This window comes from Callospermophilus lateralis, chromosome 5, assembly GCF_048772815.1.
Source record: "Callospermophilus lateralis isolate mCalLat2 chromosome 5, mCalLat2.hap1, whole genome shotgun sequence".
Taxonomy (NCBI): Eukaryota; Metazoa; Chordata; class Mammalia; order Rodentia; family Sciuridae; genus Callospermophilus; species Callospermophilus lateralis.
The window spans coordinates 64,698,856-64,725,433 of NC_135309.1; the positions used below are offsets into that span (position 1 = coordinate 64,698,856).

A 26,578-nucleotide genomic window follows, 5' to 3' on the forward strand; every position below is an offset into this window, starting at 1 on the left:
TGGGTAGTGAAGTAAAGAGGTGTAAGGAACATGGGCTCTGGACAGCATCAATGAGATGATGAATATACTAACCTTGTTCTCATCGTTTAAGCCACTTTTAATAAGGTGAATTTTACTTGCAATGGAAGGGGTCTTGCCAGATAAGAATGAGAAGCTGGTCTTTCCAGCCAGACCAGCTGGGATTGACTTCTGGCTCTACTGGTGGTAATCATGTGTCTTCTTTTAAGCTGTTTTTCCATCTGTAAGATGGGTTAATTAATTATGGTCACCTCTTGAGTGTTACAGAGGCTTTAGTGAGATGATGTAGAAGGTCCTCAGCATAGACCTGGACATGTTGTTGGTGCTTAATTCTTAATTACTTTTGATAGCAGAAGCTTATTTGTGGTTGGAGCAACCTCTGCTAACTTGAAGTACCCTGCATTTTGCAGAAAACAATCTGGATACCGTTGATCTCATCAAATATTCCCATTTTACAGAAGAGAAACCAAGGCCAAACAAGTGACTGCTCTTTAGGTTTATTTATTTTGAAAAAAAAATGTGCATGGTTTAGCCTTTTCCCATGTCAGTCATTTCCACTCACGCTGGAAACCACAGAGAACACGGGTCTGGGTTGCAATGATGTGCTTTTATGGGAAACAAAAATATTCAACAACAATAACAAAAGCCCTTCAGTCTCGCAAGTTGTTAACCAGTGATAATGAGGCAGTTTCAATGATTGTGTCTGGCTGGGGACATTTCTCACGGGTCAGGAACGTTGAAAGATGTTGGCCAAGAAGAGAAGTTGCAGGGAGATTTGACATCTTAAACCAGAGTAGAACATTCGACTTCCCTTCTGGTCTCTCCACCCTATTACCCTTTTAGTTCACAGTTTACAGAGATCCTTCCAGATTTCACTCAGATAGATGCAGTCTCTTCCAGAAAGCTCTCCTTGGTCTGCACCAACTGCATCTGGCTCTTCAGTAATGTCACACTTTCTCAAGCCTTCTCTCACTTTCTGCCTTATATTCCTTATGTTTGGGTGCACGTCTCATGTTGCCCACTCTTAATAGGCGTGCCTCTGAGATGGGGCCCACATTGACTCATCCCAGCACCCCCCTCCCCCATTCAGTGCTCAGTATTCAGCAGGTACTCAGTGGGGGTTGTTGGATGTTAGTTTGACATTTGCCTCATTGCATTACCAGCCACTTGAGAGTCACAGTTGTCATCTCCACTTCTTCATCCTTCCTCCATGATCTCAAGATGGTCTGAAACAACATATCTTCAAGAAGGAACAGTGCCCATCCCCCAAATTTGGCCAATTCAGGGTTGAAAGTTTGGAAAGAGGATGAGAAAAGGTTAAGCTTTCACCCCTGTTCCAGAGACAGGAAAGGTAGCCACTGGGACAATCTGGATGACCGTGAGCAGTGTTGGCCAACACCTCATTTTGGAATCTTGTAAGAAGTCATGCTCTGGAAATTTCCTCCATGAGACCTGGCCAACTTTGCAGTGGGACCTGGGATTGGTGTGGGGGTCTAATATGGTTGCCCAGTGGCCCAGGCCAAGAGCCTTTCTCTGGGGTGTGGCCTATTCTCCCTGTAGAGGGTGGTGAGAGCTGTCTCTCTGGTTGTTGGGTTGGAGCTGTGGGGGGAACGTTAGCCCTGTGGTATGTAGGTCATCAGGCACATAGATTGTAATAAGGCTGAAGAATACAGGCTGCAACAATGGGCCTCTCCTAGGAAGGGGGAAGCGTCAGGAGGTGCTGGGAGCAGTGAGGGAGAGAGGAGGGTCAGAGGTCCCACAGCTTGGATTTGGCAGGTGCCTGGCTCCGTCTCCTGTTCCCAGCTCCCTCTCCTCTCCTCTGTTCCTCCAAGTCCAGGCCAGGCAAAGAGGCCAGTTGGAGGTGGTGGAGGGAAGGGAGCACCTTTTTTCTTTTTCTACCTTTGAATCCTAGATTTGGACAAGGGAGTGATCAGGATTAAGGGCAGAGGAGGAGGGTTGGTGAGCTGAGGAGAGGCCAGGGCCCTGTCCACTTCTGTCCACAGGTGTAATGAGTGGATCTGGGGCTCACACTTCTAACTGCACCACCCTGAGAGCAAAGAGCTCCAAATTGGAGGTGTGGAGAAAATTTTTCATGAGTCCTTGAAGGTGCTAGATGATTTGGGGAGATCACTGTGGATCCTCCCACAGAAGGGCCCCTAAGGGGCCAAGGGTGTGTGAGAACTGCAAGGTCAAAATGAGCCCTGGAGACTCGGGAGAGGGCCAAGAAGCAGAGAGCAGAGAGACTCCTTCAGGCACCTTTTGAACAGAGTTGGACCTTGGGGGACTCACTTTGGGACAGATGTTTCAATATAAAAAGGATCCCCAGCAAAAGGACGGGGTCCCTTCAAATCCCTTCCCGGATCCCGCAGCACTTAGAAAAGAGAAGTAAGGAGCATAAAAATACCTTAATGATGTGGCTTGCCTGACAGTACAGAAAAGCAAGTCTCACAGAGGCAGCGTGTCCCATCACACAGGGGGATGACACCGCGCTTCAGGATAGAGATTTTACATAATCTTTATATAAATGCATCTATATGTATAGAGCCTCTGTCTAGAAGAGCCGGGCTTGCTTCTTGAGTTCGTTCCTCTTCCAGAGGGCTAGCCGCTCGAACTCTGAGATGGTCATGCCAAAGACTTGGTAGAACTCTTCTTGGGACAGGTGGCGCTGAAGGAGGGGGAAAGGAGGGAGAGAAAACTGCATGAGGACAGGAGGTGTGGGCTGGGGTGGGTGGGCACGGCAGTGGTCTCTGCGTTTCCTCTGAGTGCCCTCTGCCTGGCACTAGGTTCCATCCGGGAAGTGTGCAAGAACTGTGTTGAATGGAGGAATGTGGAAATGAATGTTTCCCTGGAGGGGCTTCTGGAGCTGATCTTGACAGTGGCTTGTTTGAATAAGGACCTGAGTGGTGTCCATATGTGGCTTTTTGTGGGTAGGTCCCTTCAGTGTCCCTCCTCTTTCTTTCACAGTATTGATTTGTCTGTCCTGTTTTACTCTAGTGAATGCTGAAAAATAATTTATATATGAGGAAGTTTCCTTCTCTGTTTCTTCCATAGTAAAGACTGAGGGAAATGGTAATTCAGCCTCATTTATTCTTTTTCTATTGGAGGGTGGTGATTGCTACCGATTCTCTAATTGATATTCTCTACTGTGTTCAAAAATCTTTTTTTATGAGACACAATATAAAGGAATGGTAGCCTTGTCCCCAAATAAAGTGTCCATAAGTAGGACACACTGAAAGGAGACAAAGGCTTCTCTTTCCGTCACTAAGGTCCAACTGGAGTCTTCCCCTTCCCTTGAGTCCTCAGAGCCCCTAACAGCCCTGTGCATGTGACATTCACCACAGACTTTAAGGCAAAAACGTTTAGAGCATGACTTTTAAAGCCAGGTGGACATAGGTGTGTGACCTTGGACCTGAGCCTCAATTCCTCCTCTGGAAAACGGGAGCATCATAGGTAGGTACCTCATTGGTACCACCAGGGTAAATGAGAGGACATAGGTATGTGCTCAGCACAGGGCCACCACATGGGAAGTGCTCCATCATGGTTCACCCTCACTACCGCAAATACCCATCACATAGTGCAATCTGGTCCCCATTTCCTTTGATTTCATCTCTGCTTCATCTTCTCTTCTGTGCTCATGTGACCTCAGCCACACTCACCTCTTGAGTATATTCAAACAGGCCAGCCTTGCTCCTGCATTAGCCTTGGTACTGAATGTTCCCTCTGCTTAGAATGCTCTTCCATCTCATGAGAGCCTGGCTAATTCCCTCCCCTACATTGAGTCCTTGTTCAAATGTTACATGGTCCACGAGACCTCCCCTGATATCCTTTAACCTTCTTCCTTAGCCCTTACGGACTTCTTTCTAATGCACTACAGCATTTATTATTTGTGTTCTTTAGTATCTGTCTTCTCACGTAAGAATGCAAGTTCCAAGAATGCAGTCTGTTTTGCTCACCGATAGGTTGCAAGCACCTAGAATAATATTTGGTGTCTATACTAGATTTTTCATATTTTTTGGATGTATGAGTATTTGTACTCTGAGTCCCTTGAGGACAGAGTCGGGATTTCCTTCTATAGGCTGCTCCCTGGACTGGGGCAAGGGCTGAGGCAGTGTTTCTAGCCCAGTGATTTCAAGTCTACATTCCTTGAGGCTTTTAAAAAATACCAATGCCTGAGTTCCTTCCTGAGATTGCAGTTTCATTGGTCTAGGGTGGGGACCCTGGATTGATTTTGACGCTCAAGAAAGACTGAGCTTTTCGGGCCCAGGCTTCTGGGGAGCTGCGATGTTGCGTCCCTTCCTTCTGACTTCACTGAATAGCCCTGGGAGCTGTCCCCTTCAGCACTGGCAGATGCTCACTTCTGGAGAGGAAGGAGGAGACCCACGGGGAGAATCTCTCCTGTTTTCAGGCTGCTGACCCAGCCTGCTAGAGCTGGAAGGGCCCACTTGCATTCCCCTCCTCTGCCTCTACCCTGGGTGAATTCCTCAGCATCAGGTCAAGGGTGGCTCATATGCTCTTCTGGAAGAGCTTGAGCCTCCTCTTTTAGAAGCCCGCCTCATTTCCACAAACATTTCCTGACATCTCTCCCAACCCCAGGTCCTGTGGTAGAAGACAGACAATCCTTGCCCCTTGGAAGATCAGGGTCAGGCAGAGGAAATGGGTAAGTCAATGATGTAATCAAAGTAGAATGAGAAGTACTGAGTCCAGCCCTGGCCACAGGCTAAGGGAGGCTGGAGGAACAGATGAGTGACCCACCCTGCAGGAGGACTACAGGAGGGCATGGGGTACTGAGATCACAAGTGTGGAGCCCTGAGGAGAGAGAAGGTTCACAGCCTGGGAAGGTCACTCTAGGGAGAGGGAAGAAGAGGGAGAGGCAGGGAGAAGCATGTCAAGGGAGAGTGTGAAGCATGCCCCAGACCATAGGCGACCAGTGGCTGGCACTCCACATCAAGCAAACTGTACTGCTTGAATGCCCGACACCATGCCCAGGCCACGGTGACTGTGCCTTTATCTATACAGATGCTACTCCTCGTGGTGCTTCCTTCCCTCTCTCCATCCAAATCCTACTCACCTTCCAAGTCCATCCAAATCCTCCCTGTTTTAGCCTGTGTCTCACAAACTAGTCCTCTCTGATTAGCAGCAAACTAACCTCTACCAGGTACTGAATATTCATTTGGTCGTCAGACTCTGTGCCGAGGGCTTTTTGTGTACTGTTTATTGATCATTTATTTCTACCCCCCTCACTGCGCAAGGAGAAAACTAAAGTTTAACGAGGCTGTGGCTTGGCTACGCCTGCCCACCTAGTGATGGCAGGAGCAGTGTGGATCTGGGGGTTTCACTCTGGACTTATTTATGCAGTGCTGCCTCCCTGACTTTCCCCATCACAAGCACTAGCTTTATGTACAGCTCTGAAACTGCAGGCCCCTTGAGGGCAGGGCCTAAATCTATCTCTTCTCCTGTGTCTGGTGTTTGCAGAATGTCAGCACCAGGTGAGGACATGCTGCTGCCGAGCATCTGAGGTGTCATTTGGGCTGAAGAGGAGGCTGCACACAGCAGCATGGATGGAGGAAACTGCTCCAGTCTATGGGGCCTTAAAAGCCATGTATTGTCTGTTCCCAGTCCTGAGCTGGATTGGACCAGCCAACTTTGGATCCCTTCAAACTCAAAGGCTCCTGTTCAGTTTACTGGACTTACCTCCAAGCGTGTCCGGTCCACATCCTTGGGCAGTCGGTTTCTCCCTCTTGTGGTCACCAGCAGCAGTTCATAGGGATAGATCTAAGGAGAAAGGTAGGAGGTGTTTCCAGCTTGGGGGAGGGGAGTGGGCCTGTCTCTTTCAGCAATACTTTGTGTCTGGGCTCCTTCCTCTAGCCAGAAAGGGTCAGTGATTAAGTCTGGAGGAAGGGCTGGGCCTGCTCTTCTTTGGGTTGCCTGTCAATCTTAAGGTATCTTCTCCCAAAATGTAAGTCCCTACAGCATCCCCTAAAATTGCCAGGGACAAGATTAGTGGCACTTGGCATTAGTGTGGGCACAGAGTCTCCTGAATTTAAGTGTCTAATATTTGGTGGTCTGGTAATCCACCAGTCTTTGAGGACCAGGGAGATAGTCTAATCAGTTGTCAGAAGATCTAGGGCAGGATTCAGGGATGGTGGGCCAAGGAGGGACAGGGAATGTTAGTTTCAAAATGACCCAGGGGTGATTCATCTATGTTCCCTTCCCTGAATAGAGACAGTGCTGTCATCCTCTTGCTGGTCCCCAAGGTACTGGCTCCAAGCATCAGGAGACCCCCAGGGTCTATGAGTCCTTTACCTTGTACTCTGTAGAGAGAAAAGACATGCACAGAGTAGGATCCATAACTCTTGCTTTGCATTACCACAGTGGCCCCTGCCTCAGTCTCCTGGGAGGTCTGACCTCCACACATGCCTTACTCGTGACCATCCAGAGACTCTGTCCTTGCTGAATTCATCATGGAGGATAGTCAGGTCTAGTATGACCATGGAGGGTGGCTGGAGATAGGGCTGAGCTCATTTTGTGTTGGTTTTAAGGGGAAAAGAGCTTTTGAGATACTTAGAATAGAAATAAGAAGAATGTGAGACTGGGAAGCATGTGGGAGGGATCTTCCCCTTTCTGGGGGAATCCTCTAAGGTTTTGATATGCCTGCTCCGTGCTTCTGGTGGAGGTTGGTGTGGGAGCTTCCCTGACAAAGGGCATGAAGCTCATGGAATTTTTTTCCTGGGAACCATGTGTATTTGGCTCTGAGTGTTTCCCTCCACCAGGGCTGGCAGGCGGCTTTAGCTCAGCAGTACAGGGAGATCAGCATTCTGTGATGGCTCTGGGAACCCAGATGGGACAGATGGCCTGGAGATCACCCAAGGCCAGGGAATTGAGAGGATGAGGGAAGAGCAGGGCAAAGGAGGGAGTGGAAGTGGAAGGGAGTGGGAACTTGGGGTTTGGACAGAGCCCAGCACGGGGACAGAATCTGTAGGAATTGTTTGCCAAAGGTCAAGCAGCAGCTATGAGCAGTGCATCCGGAGTCCCTGGGAAGTCCCAGGAGGGACCTCCGCCTGCAACCCCAGTGAATGTGCTTACCTCGCATGCCCCAGTTGACTGCGTTCATGCTGTCGTAGTGGAAGAGGTCTGCACTGGGTGTCTGCAGGAGAGACAAAGCCAGGGCTGGCCTGAGCCTCCTGGAAGCACTCGCCCATCTCAGGACATGCACCAGGGAGGGTGTGGGGCACGGGGCCATCTCAGCAGTCCCCATCTCCAGTCAAGGGAACTGAGCTTGCTGCCAGCTTCTGGTGTCTATTCCTAGCACACAATAGGCACTGAATATATATTCAATATATATCCATTCATTTGGTGAATTTTATCTTGTGCTTTCTTTCATTGGTCTATGAGGTCTTTCCTTACAACCCTATTGAGAATTCCAAGTTGCCCCCTTGATAAACTCTCAATCTTATTCTGCTCCTCTTTTTTTTTTTTTTTGTGGTGCCAATGATTGAATCCAGTGCCTTGTGCATGTGAGGCAAGCACTCTACCAACTGAGCTGTATCCCTAGCCCCTCATCTTTTTTTAAAAATAGCATTTTTTAAAATGTCTTGTAATGTTCTATAAAATTGGACTTGTTTCCTATTTTATTCCTACTTTCTATTGTCCCTAGAAGAATATAAGCTCTGAGGGGCAGAGGTCTTTGTTCTGCTGTGTTCCAAGCACCCTGAATAGTACCTGGTGCATAGAAGAGGCTTTCAATAAACCTCTGCTGAAGGAGTGTCTAGCCTCTGGTGCGTGGAGGACAGCATGCGCAGCAGGCAGGGGTTCTCAACACTAGTCACTGCTCTGCAGCAGTGCTCTCATAATTTTTGTGTGCTCCACCCCACAATAGTCTTCTAATGGATCTAGGGTTTCCATTTCTGCCCTTCTGCAGTCTCCATTCCACACATTGGGCAGAGGGATACCATTGGGAATCTGCCTTGGATCTCAGTACATCTACTGAACTCTGAAGTCCTTACTTGGTGTACAAGGCCCTATACATTGGTGTACATTCCCTCCATCCTGGTCACGTGGTTCAGGACCATTTTGCCATACCCATTCAAGGACTTAGATGTTGTACTTCCCTGCATCGGGATGGCTCTTGCAGGTCACTCAAGCCTTTGTGTGAATTCACCTCCTCTCTGACTTCCCTTCTCTATTCCCTGGCTCTGTTTTCCACCCTAGTACTTCCAACAACCTGATGTCATGTCACACATTTTCTTGTTCATTGTTTATCTACCAACTACAATATGAGCTCCATAGGAGCAGCAGCTGCTTTCATTGTAGGATCTCCAGTACCTGAAACAGTGCCCGAGACTTAGTGGGTGCTCAATAATTCAACATCTATCCCAATGTTCCTGTCCTTGGCTCCTGTAACTTGTTCAGTTTCACATCCTCCAGATCTATCCTATTGCTAACAAGACAAGTTTTTATTCCCTTGCAGACTTTAAGCCAGTTCACTACTTCCATGAGGTTTTTATGTCACAGGCTCTAGAGCTCATGTAACTCAGAAGACTACATGCTATGTTGGGGCCCAGCAGTCAGGTGTGGGTTGCAGATTCAGTTGGTCTGGCTCCATGACTGCTGGATGTGAGCTTGGACCAGTCACCTCAGCCCTCTGCCTCCATTCCTCCATCCACAAAATATAGTCAATCCTAGTAACCCCCTTCTCTGGGCTGTGAAGGTCACATGAATAGGTGCCGGTAAAGTTCAGTGTTCAGCACAGGATTCTTGCTCAATAAGTACAAGTTTTCCCTGGTCTCTCCCATGAGAGCCTCCGTTCACACAGGGGTCATAATTGAGGTACGCAAGTCTTTGCCATTGGGTCCCTTCACTGGGTTCACTTCTAGCCCCAAGATTTTCCCTCCAGTCTCACTCAAAAGCAGCTGCCAGAATAATGGCCTGGTGTTGGGATCTGGGGGTGGTCCCATGCCCCAGCAGAGCCCCTCTTACCCTGTGCAGCCCATTTCTTCTGTAGGCAGGCAGAGAGGCAGATTTGGAGATAAGAGGATCTGAAAAGAAGGATCCAGAACAATTACCAGGAGCTCTAAACTAGGGGTCACTACTCTCCTTGGAGACATTTGGTTATAAATGGCCAGTATTACCCATAACCCAATGGGAAGGGGTAGGAGCCAGAGGCCCCTATTCTTCCTGATCCTTCCAGACCTGCAACCTGACCCCCTTTCCTGCAAAATTCTAGGCCCACCAGGACAACTACTCACACCATTTCTGGCCTTAACCTATACACATCTATCCTATGATGAACCCATCTGTTCTGGCCACAGGTAGCTCTGGTCAAAGGCCTGGAAATTGGAGTTGAGCTCAGAGAGGAAGGCTCCCAGGTGGGTGGAAGAGGTGCTCTTTCTTCCTCTTTGGAAGCTGTTGGGCAGGGCAACCTTGGTTCTAGAACCCTAAGTGGAGGCTTGCTATCTCACAACTATGGTGGGGTCAGCTCTTTGAGATCTGGACTGTGCCGGGACATCTACACTGTACAGCCAGCAGAGATCTAGGAGACTGCAGCCATCTTGACAGTGCTCTCACAGGACACCATGAGCTGAAAGCAGGGCAGGTAGAACATACCACTGTCAGCCAGGTAGTGTGAACGAGGAGCTGCAAGAAAGAAAAGCTAGAGGTCAGAGTTCATGGGGACAGACAGACATGATAGAGATAGTTCCTGGGGACAAGGACACAAGGCTTCTGTAATTAGCCACCTGGCTGATGGAGAGGAGGGGCCTTCTCAGCAACTCCATTACTACTGGTCAGTTTCTAACCATGGTACCTGTTTCCCCCCACCTCCTAGTCCAGCACCTGGTGTGGTGCAGGTGATCTGGGATGCTTGTTGCACAGATGTGGTTGAACAGAAGTGATTTTGTGTGTGTGTGTGTGTGTGTGTGTGTGTGTGGAGTTGGGGAAGGAACCCAGGGCCTTGCACATGCTAGGCACACACTCTATTCACTAAGTGTGAATTTTGAGCAGCCTGGGTACACTGCATAGGGCTTAGAGCTGGGGATTGAAAATAGTGGTCAGACTGTGAAAATGGGCTCATCTATTCATCCTGCCATTAATAGACACCTAATTTCACACAAGTTACTTAATAATGCTTTGGTTTTCTCAACTGTAAAGTGGGAGTGACAGTGTCTCCTCTATAGGGCTTCTGTGAAGAATATATGACATAACACAGTAGGGAACTCAGCACAGTGCCTGGGGCATACTAACAGGCCCTACAACTGGCTTTACCATCACCACTACCGCCATCTTTAATCTCACCAAGCTCAAGGTGTAGTAAGGCAAAGAGGGAAAAGCTCATGGCCTTAGGGTCCCTCCAATTTAGGTCTGATCTTTGTTCAGTCACTTATTGGCTTTTTGACCTTGGCAAGTGACTTCACCTCCGTTATCTCATCTATAAAATGCGTGATAACAATCTTGAGGTTGCAGGGATTCTCGAGGATCAGGAATGATAATGTGACTGTGTATAATAAACAACACCTATTATTGTCCATCATGTATTGATGTGAGATGGTATTTCCGGGTAGGACTGAGTCCCACAGGGGTAAGAAAAGGAGGAGGCAGACAGAGCACGTGTGCCTGTCCAGGAACAGGGAGGAGCTTGCAGTGACAGAATCTCAAAGTCAAGTGCTTGAGTGAAGCCTCTGTTTGTATATCTCTAAGTGATGGGAGGCCCAGCACCTCAGCAAACAGGCTTTGAGCCCCTCAGGCTACAGTGTTGGAATTTTTTCTTTACACTGAAGGTATTTTTCTTTACATTGAACCCAACAGAATGTCACAGCTTCAGATGGCCCAAAGAAGTGGGCTGACTGCTCAGGACAGAGGATGGACTCGTTGGTGCCCCATCCAGTCCCTTATTAAGTCTGTGTTCCAGACCTGAGGAGGCTCTCAGAGGGGACACCTGAGATGGAGGAAAGTGGCGGGGGGGTCTGGGGTTCACTTTCACAGGCAACCTCTCCTTATCCCTTTGTTAGCCCAGGGGATGAGTTTGGGGCTGGCTGTGTTCCGACAAAGCTTTCAGGAATGGGACCTCATGGAAAAAGCTCCATCACTTACAAACTCATTGATCTTGCACAGGTTGCCGAAGGTTTTGTGCCTGGGTCCCCTGCCTGTAGCATGTGGGGGCACCTACTGCTCAGTGGTCTGGGAGGAAGAAGGGGGCACTTGGACTGTGCCTCACAGGGTGCCTGGCTCAAAGTGAACAGCCGGCATTGGCTCCCCAAGGAGTGCTTACAGCCATTGAGGGACATCTCGTAGCCAGCTGTGTGCAGGGCCTCCCGGCTGCTGGTGGAGCTCCTGGGAGGAGTCCAGGGATCCGCGTAGGAGCTCGACCGGGCCTTCATCTCCTCCTTAAGAATCAGACGGCCAATCCCACTCTGGAGCTGGGGTGGGGAGGAGCAGGATGAAGTTAGAAGGAAGCAGATGACCCTGGGAAGGGCTGAGTCACCGGGACCTTTTTGGAGGAACCTCTGTCATTTTTGCCTTCCCAGCATTCCTCCCTCCTTACAGTACCCACATTTCCCTTTGGACTTCATCTCTCTTCTACAAATAGTCTTGAGGCTAGGGTGAGGCTCTGGAGGTTGGCACAAAAAAGCAGGTTTGGCCATGACAGCATCACATTGCCCTTGTCCCAGCAGTTGGTTCAAAGATGGGGAGAACGCATCTTTTTTTTTTTTTTTTTTTAATTGAGGTAGAAATCATATAACTTAAAATGAACCATTCTGAAGTAAAACCATCTCTCAGTATCCACAGAGGATTGATTCCAGGTCTATCCCTACTTCATGCCAAAATCCTCAGATGCTCAAGTCTTATGTAAAATGGTGTGGTATTTTCATATAACCTATGCACATCTTCCTGTAGACTTCAATCTCTAGGTTACCTTTCTAGAGGTTCACCCACATTGTTGCATGTGTCAATACTTCATTCTTTCTAACAGCTGAGTAATATTCCATGTGTATGGATCTGCCACATTTTGTTTATCCATTTGTGAGTTAGACCTTGGGGTTATTTCCATCTTTCAGCAATTTTGAATAGTATTATTGGCATGAACACATACGTACATACATTTGTTTTAGTCCTTATTTTTAATTCTTATGGGTATTTACCAGAAGTATAATTGCTGGACCCTGTGATAATTCTATGTTTAACTTTTCGGGGAACCATCCAACTTTTCCACTGTGGCTGGACCATCTTATGTACCCACCAGCCAGCTGGGAGAGCCGTTGGCACCCATTTGCCACTATAGGAAAAGGACCAGTTTGAACATGAAACAAATATAGAGGCGAGACCCCAGGCAAAAAGAGAGACAGCTTCCCTATGACATTTTTTTTTGAACAGCTGGATCTGGTCATACCTGAAGCTAATCCTACCATTTGATTTTTCAGCTATGCAAAATTAGGCATTTCTTTTTTCTATTGTAGGTGAGTTTGAATATGGTTTCCATTCTTGCAAATGAAAAAAAAAATCCTCAGTAATCTACCCTCTAAGCTTCTTATTTCAGTGATGTAGGCTGCTCACCTTGTGCATGCTGCGGTCAAAATCATCTTCCTCTCCTCCAGATGAGAACCTCCTGGCTCGGGGCACTGTCAAGATACAGATGGGATCAGCTCCATCCTGTGCTCCCCACTCAGCCTGCCCTGGCTTAAGCCATTGGGCCCGCCCTCCCTCCCTCTTTCCCTCCCTTCCTCCCTCTTTCCCTCCCTTCCTGGGATGAAATAGGCTCATCTAAGATACCTCCTGGGTGTGGTCTCTCTTGTCATTGCATCCTCTGAACACCTAATCTTTCATGGGTGCTTGTTCCTGTTCACCTTGGATTATACTATTTCTGTGTCTTGCCTCCTTTTCTAAATGGAGAATTCTCTGAGGGTAATGAAAGACTCACTTCTGAGCATCCATGAAGCCTTGCACAGAATGGGCATTTAATTAGTAAAGCCAGGTGTTGAATCTAAGCGACATGGATCAGTACTTGAAGACAATTTCTCCCCATACTTGAAAGGAATAACTTTGGCTCTCTGATTGAGTGAGGAGGTGACTCAAGGACCAGGGTGCCCATGAGAGCCTTTTATCTTTCTATATCTTTTCTTTTTCTATTCCCCACCATTTTTCACCCTACAGCCAAAGTGATCTCTCAAAAGCATGACTGTGATCATGTCATTGTTTTGAATAGCTTTAACTAGCTTCTAACTAGGATGATAACCCACATCCTTTTCTCAACTCATAAGTGGAACATCTTCCCTCTTTCCCCACTTGCTCTGGTCCCTTTCCAAGATTAAGGTTAAGAGGGTAGCCTTTCCTTTCCTCCAGTAGAACTGGTCCTCCCCTCTCAGGTGTGGGCAGATGTCAGACAATCTGCACTCCCTGCTGACCTGTCCCGTGGTCACCCTTCCTGTGGTAACCTCTGCATCTGGCTGGACAGCTCGTTCCTACCATCAGCTCTCCTACCTCATGTTTGGGATCTATGTCTCCTCCACAAGGGCAGGAACCTGGTCTGTTTCGCTCCCCAGTGTATCCCTAGGGCCTGTGGCTGGCCCTTCATACCTGCTGAATAGAAAATCCTGAGGCCTATCCCTGCAAAGCATTCTTATTCGGGATGGTGGTGTGAAGAAGTGGGTGATTGTTCTGACCTCCTAAGTCCCTAGCACAGGCGATGGGCTCTGGCTTAAGGGTCCCATGAGGGTGCTACCTTTGGGGGACCCATGGTAGGTCCAGTACTCAGACTCTGCAGCATAGTAGGGGTCTGGCGAGTAGGCTGGGCTGTACTTGGAAGCCTGGCTGATGTCTTCACTTGTTTTGCTCTTGGTTGCTGTAGACAAATCACCTGCGAACGACCCAAGAGGAGCTGAAGTCAGTGTCCTGACTGGGAATCTGTACCCTTTCCCTGTCTCTGCCAGGCATTAGCACATGGGATTGAGGCTACTTTGAAGTCAGAGATAGGAGGGTCTGGGACGTGGAGCACTGGAGATAGAAAAGCTCTGGTCCAACCTCTCCTTTTATATTTGGGAATCTAACGACCTGAGAGGGAAGGGGCTTGCTTTAGACCACACAGAAAGTTTGAACCAGATCTGGGCCAGACTCAGGCTCCTTGCAGCACAATTTGTGAACTTCCAGGTCTGCTCTTTAGTGAAGAGTGAAACTCAACAGGCTCCAGAGGAGTCCAGCCATTTCCTTTCTGGCCCCTCAGGAGTCTGCTTTCTTATGGATGAGAACTACATCTAGACAGGAATTACAGGCAGGGCTGTGGTATTTGTAGTGTGGGCAGCCTTCTACCATCATCCTGTTCTTTTTTTTTTTTTGTACCAAGGATTGAACTCAGGAGTGCTCAACCCTTAAGCCACATCCCCAACCTTATTTTGTGTTTTATTTAGAGACAGGGTCTCATTGAGTTGCTTAGTGCCTCACTATTGCTGAAACTGGCTTTGAACTTGTGATTCTCCTGTCTCAGCCTCTTGAGTCCCTGGGATTACAAGCATGCACCATGGCACCCTGCCTATCATTCTGTTTAAGGAGGCTACAGGGCCCAAAGGACGGAGCACAAGACAGTGGCTCAGCAAAGTTGGGTTCTGGTCCTAACTCTTGCCACTTAGTTCAGGTACAACATGACACTGGGAAAATCCTACCCATCTCTGCCTCAGTTTCCTCATCTTTAATTATTGAAATTGGTGCATTGACTCAGAAGCTCCAAGTTTCCTTTGGAAGTGAACCTACAATAGGAGTGACCCAAAAAACCCACTGTGGCATGAATGCTTACATGGCAGTGACATTACAGTGGTCCAAAGACTGATGATTTGTTGACAAGGCAGAGAGAGAGAGGGATTGGGGAAACTAGTGTGATTCCACAACCATTTCTCAGGGAGACTGATAGGGAAGCTTTTGGGACAAGCTCTGTGTTCTGTGGAGCCACAGCAGCAGAGGTCCTGGGACAGGCTGACCTTCAGCAAGCTCATCTTGTGCACCTTTCTCCAGGAGTGCATGCTAAGGAGCTTTGGAATTCTCCTTTGACTTGGGTCCTGGGAAGTCCCTCCTGGCAACTGCATTTTGTTATTTCACCACTCTGTCCCTGTGCAGCCACCTCTACCCTGGAGTCCTCCTAGGTCTGTGCCTCTGTTACCGTTCAGAGCTAACGTGGAAAATCCTACCAAGTCTGAGAAGCTTGGGACCTGTAGGCCTTTTTGCATATAAAGCCAAGTCACCTTTGTTGGGGTTGGTGCCTTCCTGTGACCACTTGGGGGCACATAGCATGTCCTTCACAGTCACATGTACACATGTACATGCTTCCAGAATTGCTATGGGGGTGCTATGGCCCCCACTGAAACTGAGGATGTTTGTTGAAATTGCAGGGTCTTTAGCACCCAGAGCCACTATTTATATTTGTCCTGACCCCTCCACCAGCTGGTTAGTTCAGACTCTGGTATAGGACTGCTCCACATACCTTCAAGCTTGTCCAAGTCTGTGCTCCCTCTGTTACGGGCTAGACCCACAGCAGGAAAGGGTACCTAGGGTGGCAGCTGCTCTTCCGCATTGGCAAAGGGAGGATATGCTTATTCAGCTGAGGTCAATAAAGGCTTTTGCAAAATGAACAGGAGGTTTCTATGGTGAATGACTTGGTGGTTCTCATACCAAACATAGGCGGGAATCATGGATGAACACAATTTAGTGCATTTCTTGGGCATCCTTAGTATTTCTAATTAGGGAATCTGTCATAGAAGGGGCTAGGGAATCTGCCCTTGTTTAATAAGTCTCAAAGGAGCAAATGGTCCATAGGCCATTCTTTCATAAACACTGAAGGAATGAATGAATGAAAGAAGGAAAGGATTCCCTGCTCTTTTCTCATCTATGTGCCCTCTTAGGGTCTTCATCCAATCTCAGGATGACTGAGACATCTTAGAACAGTTGTTCCCAAGCAGGACTAAGCATCAGAATCACCAAATAAATTGCTATAAATACAAAATTTCAATTCAGTAAGTCTAGGGAGGTGTTGAAGAATCTGTATGAATCTCATGTGACTCTAGTAAACATTTTTAATATCAATGCCTTGGAGTATAATTCTCCCAGGGGCACATGCATTTTATAAGAATTACCCTGATCATGGGACTTAAAACACCAGACAGCAGGTAATGGGGGTTGGAGAGGTGGTGGGAAAGGATTTAGGGCACATGAGGCCTTCCTTTCTCTTTTGAATGACACAAAACTCCTTTACAATGTCACCCTGAGTGATTTGGGGTTAGCAAGAAGAAGGACCAACTGTGTCCTTGCATCCTGTTGCTCCTGGTGGCCCGTGCAGAGCAACTACACAGAGGGTTAACCTCCTCCCTCTCCTTGTCTGGCTAAGCCCTGTCTGCCTCTGACCATACCATGCCGTTTGTAGATCGGGGGTTTCCGGTAGATGTTACTTTCTCCAGCTGCCAGACAGACCAGGAAGGGACAGTGGGAGGAGAGAGAAAGAGACAGGGGAGGAGACAGCACTTGGTCAGTTGATCTCAGAAGACAGAGACTGTCAGCAACCTTTTCCAAGGGGCCACCATCTTTCCCCAGTAGACTTCCTCTTCCACAGTTGAACTTTCAACCTCACCCCAACAGGTACCAAGTAAGGTGGGGGGAGAGAGATGGATGGATACAAATGGTGCCAAAGAAGGGACGTGGGGCTGAATGGTGGGCATGCAGGGCGGAGTGCGTGCTCAGCAGATCCTCATGCAGGGAGTGTCCACTGCTCCTCCCAGCGGTCACACCTCATTCCATGTGGAAGTCTCTAGGATGCGTCAGCCAAATTTCAGCATTATCTTTCTGCCCCTTCCTCAAAACCAGACAGGATGGGACCGCTCTGGGGCAGTTGAGGAAGGTGTAGGTAGATAAACCGGCAAGATGAATTCTTGTGGGGAAAGTGAGTGGCGAGTGAGAAACTGAGCTGAGTTGGGAGGCGGGGTCTAGACCTGGCTCTGCTGTCCCTGGGGAGATCTTGTCCTCCAAGACCACACCCAGTGGTCTTCCTCTCACCTTATGGCCACCTTCAGGCAGAATGGCTTTATATGTGCCGTTCTGGCTGCCTGGATGCTTCCCTGGGAATCTTCATAGGGCTTCTCCTTCTCATTTTTCAGCTTTAATGTCACCTCTTCCAAGAAGCCCTTTCTGATCACCCCATCTCACCTAGCCTCCTTTACTCCAGACTCATGATGCCCTGGTTTCTTTCTTTCTTTCTTTTCTTTTTTTTAATGTTCATAGCACCTATCATCACCTGAAATCATCCTTTTGCTTATTTATTTATTCTTTTATGGTCTCTTTCCCCACATTAGAATATGTATTCCATGAAGGCAGGGTTGAGGCTGGGGGCCAGAAGCACAATTGCAACCTCAGGGTCCAAACAGTGCCTTGCTGCACAGGCAGAACAGCAGAGGTGCAGGGAAGCTAAGTTGCTGGCCTTAGGTCACCAGCTTACAAGCAGCAGGATTAGGATTCAGTCCTAAAAGCTTGGATGGAAGCAGCCTTTACTGCTATGTTACTGCTGCGGCCTCTCAGGCCCCCGAAAACACAGGCATTTCACACTAGCTCCCTGAGACTTTTCTTCCCTGGGATGCTCACTTGTGGTCCTGGTCAAGGTTGGTTCTGTCAAGTAGGAGACAAATCCATGGGCATATTGGGCTGGAGGGTGGGTTAGCATGGGTGACTGGTTAGGGAGGGTCCCCCAGGAACTGGCTTTTCCTCCATGCCTGAACAGCATTGAGTGGACAGCTCAGGTGCCCCATGACCCCACAGAGCATGCACCCATGCTGGGAATGCCAGGCTGGCAGTGCCTACCTGGGATGTGAAAGTGCTTGGGAGCCTGGTAAGAGGTTGGAGTGGAGGACCTCACATCTAACTGGCTATGGTATGGAGAGCTCCGGCCACTCTCGGGCCCTGGAGCACGCAGGCAGTGGTCCCCAGAGAGAACAGAGGCACAGAGAAAACAGGCATTAGCGCAGTGGCAGTTTAGGAAGCGGTGAGGTGATGGCAGCGGGAATGGGGTGGCCTGGGCGACCCGGCGTGCTCAGCTCCGGAGTGGAAGAAGCATGAGCTCTCATGCACCGTATCTGTAGGAACGAGCTCAACCTGTTTCCTTGCTTGACCCCAAAGTCAGGTTTTGTGGGTTGTAAGAATCAACTCTATTGAGCTTCAGTAAGGTGTCTTTGCTTAGCTCCCTCCAACCCGTCCTCCCTGGGCCCCTCCCTTAACTTCCCCTTTCTTCTATCCAGCCACCAGCTGCACCCCTAGCCCTGAGTTGACTGTGGACACCCTGACTGGCTGGGGGCTGGGTGGGACTGGGCCCTTGGTGAGCCCTATTTCTAGTCTGGATCTACCCCATGGATGGTAATGGGGCAGGCCAAATGGTGAGGTTGGAGGAGGCCTGTTCCATCCAGCAAGGGTCCTGGGCTTCCTGCCACTCCCAGTCCCAGCAGCTCCTCACCCACCTCCTGCTGCTTCTCAGTGTCACATACCCCATCTTTCTCCTTGCCAGGAGCAGCTCAGGAACTCAGTCAGGCCTTGCTGGCCACCTGAGTGTCCAGAGGCTTCCAGAGGGCTGTGCTATCACGGAAATCTTGGGGAAGCCTGAGCTGTCTCTGAAGCCTTGCTCTTCCTCTGTCTTTGGGGACTCCCCGCCATCTTACCTGAGCGGTAGTAGTGGTGAGGCGAGCGGGAGAAGGTGGGAGACATGCCCTGCCGGCTGTAAGTCGGGGAGTCGATGTATCCCGGGCTGGAGGCCCGTCTCTGCCGGAGGTCCAGGTTCTCATAGATGTCCTGGGGAAGGAGATGGTTTGTGAGCAAGGCTTGTGGTCCAAGAGTCCAGCAGGCAGGTGGGGCATGCCACAGACTCTGGGATTCTTGTGGTTCAGTCACAAATAGGGAGACACCCCCATCGGAGCCACACACTCAGCCTGAGGAGGGCAGCGGAGAGTCATGCATCACTCCAAAGTCTAGACAAAAACATGAGTCAGTCCCAGGGATCACAGAGACTCGAGGGAGGTCATCTCTGGGGGCAAATAAATTCTCTCCCAACCTTTCCCATCATTATGCCCTGCCCTGGCTGGGGGAGCGAGGGATCAGGCCCCTTGGGAACCTGGTGAGGGGTGAAGTCAGGGCCCATTTTGGACAGCCTAAAGGACTCAAATACATAAAAGGTTTTCCTGACCTTTTGCATGTCAGTTTAATTACCTGGGAGTAGGGAGATAATGTTCCCAACGACTTAGAAGCAGAGAGGTTGAAGGCAGCCATGGACGAAGGAAGGGAGAGAAAGGAGGGCAAGAGGAAGGGACAGAGTATCGTTAAATGGTTCTGCAAAGAGAGGGCCTGCAGCTTCCCCTTGGCACCACTCTCTAGGTGATGCCTCTAAGAGGTAAGGAAACCTTGTGATCATGACCACCCCTTTTAAACATGGGAAAACAAAGGCCTAGGGAGGAAGGAGGGGGGCTCAGGGCCACTCAGGACCCCTTGGGAAGGAAGAGGCTGGTTCTGACTTGGACCTAGCTTCCTCTGCTGCAAACTCAGAGCTTATTTTCATGACCCTTTCTTGTCTCCCTCCTGGCTTATGGCCCCTTTGTGTTTGTGAAGACCATGTCCAGGGAAGGGGATCCAAAAGTAAGATTGAGCAAGTGCCAGGCTGCGGTCATCAGTGGGAGAGCTGGGCGGGTGGGTGGATTGATCAGGGAAGTGCCCTCAGCTCTAGCAGGTCAGGGTCATGCTGGATGCCTGCCCAATGTTAACCAGCTTCTTAACGTCCAAGAAAACTCAGAAATTCAGTTTCTTATGTGAAATCTCCCAACATTTACATGTTGACAACTAATTTACATTTTTGAAAGATACTCTATGAGTGACTCAAAACATCTGTTGGCTGGCTGTAGCCCATGGGCTCTGGTAGGCCTTGTGTAACTTCAGGAGAATCAATTTATACAAACACTGAATTCCTTTTTCCTGGTGCATTTCAGGGTCCAGAATACAGAGAACCTTAGCATTAGGCTCTTTAACCAAATGGAACCCCAATCCCTTTTTGAGAGGTGGATTGCCTGAGGACATTAGCTAGTTGGTGGTGGAGCTAGGTCAGGAATTTGGGAACCTGTCCATCAGGCCAGTGCTCCTTCTGCCCATTGTAGTTCAGGAGGCCTGGGATGGGGTCAGAAATCTCCTGGGATATAGATGGTCAGTGCCTTCTATGTGATAATCACCCAGGCTTCCCCAGACAACTTTTTCTCATCTAGCAACCATGTAATGATTTCTAAAGCCATCTGATGCTGAGTCTTATTAAGTGTTCTCTTGCTTTGAGCACAGGGGCTATATGTCAAGTGCAAAAACAAGAGAACATACCTAAGAATATGAACTTCAGTGACCATTAAGCCTGGCCTCCCCTGGCCACTGGCAGGGGAGGAGAGTCATGGGCTGAGCAAAAGCAAAATTTCTCCAGTATAAGAAAACAAAAGCTCAAGTGATAAGTGGTCACAAGCTCTCAGCTTCCATGTTGGGTTTTACAGGGAGGGGTGAGGACTGGGAAGAATGGGGAGTCCATGTCCTGTCCATAGGGGGCGCTGCTACCCATCTCCAGATGGTGAAAATCCTAAATTTAATGTCTGATTTCCCAAGAATAATCAGAAAGCCATATTTGTGGGTGAAATCTCTTGATTTTTAAATGTGAGCTATGAATTCTAGTTTTGAAGAATCTACACTGGAGATCAACTTGTCTGTGATGAAATGGGATCGCGGTTCCTCCAACAGCCCCAGAGAGAAGGGCTGCATGCAATACCTCGCCATAGCCACATCTCTCCAGCATCTCGTCAGACGTGTATCTGGAATGAGGCTCGTAGGAAATGAGGTCGGGGCGTTGTACCTCGTAGATGGACTTAACCTTGGGGAGAGCTGCCAGGTCTTTGTAATTAAGGATCTCATTATCCACTTTAGCCTGGGGAAGAGGGAAATGAACAGGAAAGGAGTAGAAAGATAAGAGGGAAAAGTGAAAGAAAAGAGGAAACAAAAACGAGGTAAAAAAAGAACAAGTTCCACTAGTTTTCACTAAAAGCCAAATATTAGGATCTAATCAAAGTAAAATGCTGGAATAAGAAAGGTCTTAGAGGCCATCCATTCCAACAGGGCTAACATTTATTGAGCACATATTGTTTGAGAGGCCCCGTGCTTTACAGGGGTTATTTCCTCTAAATGTTATAAACCTCTGTGGAGCAAGTGTCAAAGTTGTTCCTATTTTCTGAGCTAGAAAAATTCCATAAATTACACCAATTGGCTAGTAGCTTTGAATTCAGTCTGATACACAACCTGGGTGACTGCCTTCTAACCCCACGCTGTGTGGACATCCCCATTCCCAGCCTCCATAGGAAGGAAGATGGTAAACACTAAAATAATCATGACATTGAAACACTGGGTAGCAATTGGCAAGCACTTATTATGAGCCAGGCTCTAAGTTTCTTATGCAGATTAACTCAGTTAATTCATACAACTCACAACGGTAGACTTATGTTATCCTTATTTTGAATAAGGAAACAGAGGTGCAGAGAAATCATTGAACTTGCCAACTCCACACAGCCAATAAGTGGCAAAATCCAGCATTTGAACCCAGGTCATCTCACCTGAGAGCCTGCCATTCTATGTGACCTCCCAGGACAGGGAGTTCACTATAGAGGGCTGCACCCAGAAAGCAGCTCCTTACAGTGAACTTGTACTTAACTTTTCCAGAGTTCAGAACTCTATAGGGTCACATGGATTGGAAGACAGTGTCTGCTTGCATGTGACAACCCATTTCTCATGGCTCCTGAAACCATGTCCTGAATCAGTCTATGTAGCTGTTTCCTCTTATGACCTGGTTTCTGCTCTGGTCAACTAGGATCTGTCTTTCTGGTAACTACTATGGTTTGGAATGTGCTGGGGTGAGGTAAATTAAGAGGGGGCTACTAGATAGAGAATCTAAGGAGAATGTAATATCCTTGAAATGTTCTGTCTAATACTTGGAGGTGCCAGACGAGCCAGACAGAGTCTCAGGCTATGACTACTCTAGAGAGTAGCAGCTTTCTAATTATCTTACAAACTTTGCTATTTTAAAAGCTTCTCAAGGCCCTTTCTCTGTTTATTTTATCCTTGGCCCATCCTACTATTATCTGGGCACCACGTTCCTCAAATTGTCCCTAAACTCTGTAGCCACTCTTCTTGCCTGTGTGTCCTGAGCCCATCTGCACCATAGCCTCTCCTGCTCAGGGGGTTTGGCAATGGGAGGAACCGGCAGCCTGGATCGTGAGTGGAGGGAGAGACTGGCCTACGAATTCCCCTTGCAACTTTCCTGCCTGGATGTGGGTTGAGCATGACTTCTGTCTGGTGGCTCTTCTTCATAGCTCTACCTCCTGCCAACTCTGCTAATGCTGTTCCTTTCCTTCATGTCCTTGTTCCTGGGGTGGCAACAATATCCCACTGTTGCTGTCCTTGGATGCTTCCCTATATCTTGTGGGTCCTTTTATCCAATTCCATGAAACTCTGCTCAGCTGAAGTCTTCTGAGTTGTGCCATCTGATTTTTGCTAGAGATGGTGCAGATACCCACATGTCCATCAATTTTTGGGGGTGTGGGCAAGGGGAAGCTGCTTAGAGGAGTCTATTTGCTGAAGATGCCTTTGGTCCTGGGATATTAAGTCCTGACCTTGAGAGCTCTTGTCATTTTACAAACTCATCTTGATGAATAGTTAGTCACTTTGGCACTTTACTCCAAACCTCAAAATTACTAAATATTTCTTCCTATAGCTGCTTTATTTACAGTGCTATAAATGAACCTTAGGTCTGGAGGCACAGTGATTGATTAGAGGCATCCTAACATAATTAGCCAGGAAGGAAGAGAATATGTGGGGCTGGCTGAAATCAAGCTACCCCAGGATGGTTCTAGAAGCCAGTGGGGAGTGGAACAAAGTTTGAAAGTTTGAAAGAACTTGCCCATTCCAGGTTCACTGGTAATTCTATTTTAATATCAAAATATCAATTATCTCTGAAAGTTAAACCAACAGACCATCTTTCTATGTGTTACTGCATATCCCTAATGTGAGCCGATAGATGCTTTGCCATGTTTAGAAAGGTCTGAGTTCAACATGGCTGATATGAAAAGCACATGACAGAGCGTCTGGATGTGAGGCACCATGCGAGGCGAAAGGAGCACACAGAAGGTACGACTTGGATGTGAGGGGCAACTGATCTCAGCAATAAGCCTCCAGATGGAAGGCAGGAGAGCAGGGTCCTAGTTGTCATTGATCATAAGGAAGCTGCTTATTAGGGGGGCGATTCTAGCAGGCTTTCTCCAGAAAACCAAGGTGAATATCAGGGATCAACTTATTTCACCAGGGTTAATGAGACTCCTGGGTAACAGTTGGTGAGTAATGGCGTTCTAGTGCTGCAGATTCCTGAACCTTCACTTCCTGGAGACATGCTCACACTTGTTAATGACCCCATAGGGAAGAACCCAAAACTGCCCACCAAGTCTGCTATTGACTGGTCCCGTTCATAGCACAGAAAATAGTCTGGGGGTTATCTTGTTTCTTGTGCTGGACAAGAATCTTCAATGAGTATAGTCTGTGATCAAAGTAGCTTGTCTTGGATTGGGGGTGCAGCTCAGTGATAGAACACTTTCCTAGCATGTGTGAGGCTCTAGGTTAGATCCCCAACACCACAAAAAAAGAGAGTGGCTTGTCTTCTGTGTCAGCCACATGGTGGTATTGACTCATATTGACACTGAAGTCAATGACTTCTACGTCTCTTTCTTCTTCTTTTTTTTCATTTGACCAGAGGAAGAAAGGAAAGGAAATAGTTTCATCAATGGGCATTATCCTGGGATCAAAGAGGAAATTGGATATGGATTTAGAGTAATGACCTCATCATGGTGTCAGGACCCAACCCAAACTAGTGGATTGGGGGGCTGCATCTAGAGCTTCTCCCTGGGAGTGGGTCCCCTACCCTTGACAACCCCACCCTCCCCACATTCCTTCTGGCTCCTTCGACTTGTCGAAGGCTGGTACAATGCAGGAGTTAACCAGAATGTTGTCTGCTGCTCATTTCAGTTCCCCTGGGCTCTGCCACGCTCACCTCCTTGGACTGACTTCTAGTTTGGACTTAAAACATTTGAGCTTAAACAATTTTCCTTCAGGAAGCCTTTTCCCAGCTGGTGCTGGACCTTCAGGTTCCTCTACTCATTTGGAGCATCAAGGGAACCCTGTGCTTTCTCTTTCTGGCACTTATCATAACTGCAACTGATGATTCCTGGCATTCTGTGTCTAATGTTATGAGGATAGGCATCAGGTGTGTGTTGTTCACCACTTTCTCCAGCATGGAGCTCAGCGTTTATTAACAGAGTAGATGCTCAGCACATGTTTGTTGAATGAATGAATTAGTTACATATACAAGGGACCTCTGAGGTCATCTAACTCTGTTCCTTCTGCCACATCCCTGGCAGATGCGTTTGTCTGTGCTTGAATGACTCTGGAGAAGGCAGCTCAGATACCTGCAGGTGATCTTCTTCATCCCTGGACTTCTCACACGATTAGAAAACTGTTCTACATGTTTCCAAATCCTGGATAGCGGTTTCCACATCGTATGACTTCCTTCCCCTTCCTTCCTCATCAGTACACGCTCCTCCCCCCACATCTAATTTCCACTTGAGCCCCACTCTGAATGCCTCTCTGGTCCTATGCTGACCTTACCCTTGTCTTGCTTAAGGAACGGGTTAGGAGGGACCTCACACTGGCTTCAGAACCCTACAAAGGCTCATTATCACTGCACTTGGTTTCTTGTGTTCCGTGGGGTTCTGTGCTATCTCTGTGACTCTTGTTTTACCAGACTGTGTGCTTGAGGGCCTGGTCCACGTCCTCTCTGGACTCACTGCATCCTCAGGGCCTGGCATGGAACAGGCACACACCAAATATCAGTTGGCTGAAAACCTGAGGGTTCCTTCATCCTTAGAAACTTTAGCTGCCAGGCCAGGGGTAGGAAAGGGCTGAAAAGTAATACATACGCAGATGACTCGGTTGGGTGACCCAATACTGGATCCAGGGGGTGAGATGGAGGTTTCAGATGTCCGTCTATGCTGTGGGAGAGAGGAAAGCAGAACAGGTGAGGAGCTGCACCCTGGGTTTGATGGCAAGGGGAGACTGGGCACATTAGCAGCAATAAGTATTTTTTGGCTACTTTTGTACTTTTAAGATTTTCTGCCTTTTAAATCAATGTCTGAGTGTGACTGAGATCTAACATGCATAGGATTTCAGGCTGTTGGATAGAATAAAAATTTATTTTCTATATATTTGTAGCTAGCATATATTTTATTTTATTTTTTTTATTGTTGATGGGCCTTTATTTTATTTGCTTATTTATATGTGGTGCTGGGAAATGAACCTGGTGCCTCACACATACGAGACAAGTGCTCTACTGCTGAGCTACAACTCCAGCCCCTGTAGCTAGCATTTTAAACAGCATATTACTCATAAGACTTTTCATTTTGGATTATCCCAGTGAAAGAATGACTTTACTTTGAGTAAAATTGCGTAGTATTCATTCCTCAGTAGTTTGTTTATTCATATCATGTAATTGCACAATATGCTGATTCTTTATCATGTACCCTCTGCAAATTGACATCAACTTAAGTGAAGAAGTTAAAAAAATCTGTCTGTGAACAATGACAATGGTGGATTAATAGCTCCCTCAGCAGAACAGCGTGATGTCAATCTTAGTGCTTCCACAAGAGTGGCAGCATGCTGTGGTGGCAAAGTCAATGGCTTGAGAATCAAGGACCACTGGTGAAGCATGTGTTTTAGAGATCTTGGATTCCTGATGTGTAAAATGAAGGGGCTGAGCTTCAAGATTGCTCAGTTCCCTCCCAGACCTCTCATCCTGCAATTTAAAGCATTCTGAGTGGGGCTACGGAGCAGTGTTTTCCAAAATATGGATTGTGAACAAGGGGTGGTTCTGGAAGATGAGTGTAGGTGGAACGTTTGATAACACTGAGTCACAGAGTGAGTGTAATGTAATGTTTTATTTCAATCCTCCTGATTTGATCAAAGAGGAATCTCAATTTGGTGCTAATACATATTAACAACTGTATCAACGATGGCTAATTTCCCTTTATTTTCTTCTTGACCAAAGAGTGTACAGGAAACATTAACTAGAAGTTTTAAGATTTAATCTCAAGAATTATTTTATTTTATGACTGCTTTTTATTTATAGCAAGCATTATTAATTTCCACTTGGCAATATAAAGTTTATTTTAAAATAATTTTAGTTAAGTAAAAAGTAATGTGTTGATTTCAAGAAAAATATTAACTTATAAGGGTACAAAGAGGTAGTGCATATATACAGGTTTTTTTTTTTTTTTTTTTTTTTTTTTTTTGGTACCAGGGACACTTAACCATTGAGCAACATCCCCAGCCCTTTTTATGTTTTGTTTTGAGACAGGGTCTCACTAAGTTGCTTAGGGCCTTGCTAAATTCTGAGGCTGGCTTTGAACTCATGATCTTCTTTCCTCAACTTCCTGAGCCACTGGGATTACAG

The 26,578-nt window shown here is 47.6% G+C and overlaps 1 protein-coding gene across 1 annotated transcript in view; it reads right to left on the bottom strand.

Annotated features, from left to right (window-relative positions):
- Nucleotides 1-499: 499 nt before the first annotated feature.
- Ablim3 (actin binding LIM protein family member 3) overlaps nt 500-26,578 on the bottom strand; it is a 109,839-nt gene continuing 83,760 nt past the window's right edge. The window contains exons 9-23 of the mRNA XM_076856742.2: nt 25,050-25,121; nt 20,807-20,962; nt 19,228-19,257; nt 18,684-18,813; nt 17,836-17,934; nt 16,398-16,445; nt 13,730-13,864; nt 12,565-12,629; nt 11,282-11,429; nt 9,622-9,651; nt 8,995-9,053; nt 7,102-7,162; nt 6,322-6,329; nt 5,710-5,790; nt 500-2,683 (exon numbers count right to left, since the gene is read on the bottom strand). Coding sequence (XP_076712857.1) covers nt 2,570-2,683; nt 5,710-5,790; nt 6,322-6,329; nt 7,102-7,162; nt 8,995-9,053; nt 9,622-9,651; nt 11,282-11,429; nt 12,565-12,629; nt 13,730-13,864; nt 16,398-16,445; nt 17,836-17,934; nt 18,684-18,813; nt 19,228-19,257; nt 20,807-20,962; nt 25,050-25,121 — 1,236 coding nt within the window. The 3' untranslated portion in view covers nt 500-2,569. The remainder of the gene's footprint in view (nt 2,684-5,709; nt 5,791-6,321; nt 6,330-7,101; nt 7,163-8,994; nt 9,054-9,621; nt 9,652-11,281; nt 11,430-12,564; nt 12,630-13,729; nt 13,865-16,397; nt 16,446-17,835; nt 17,935-18,683; nt 18,814-19,227; nt 19,258-20,806; nt 20,963-25,049; nt 25,122-26,578) is intronic.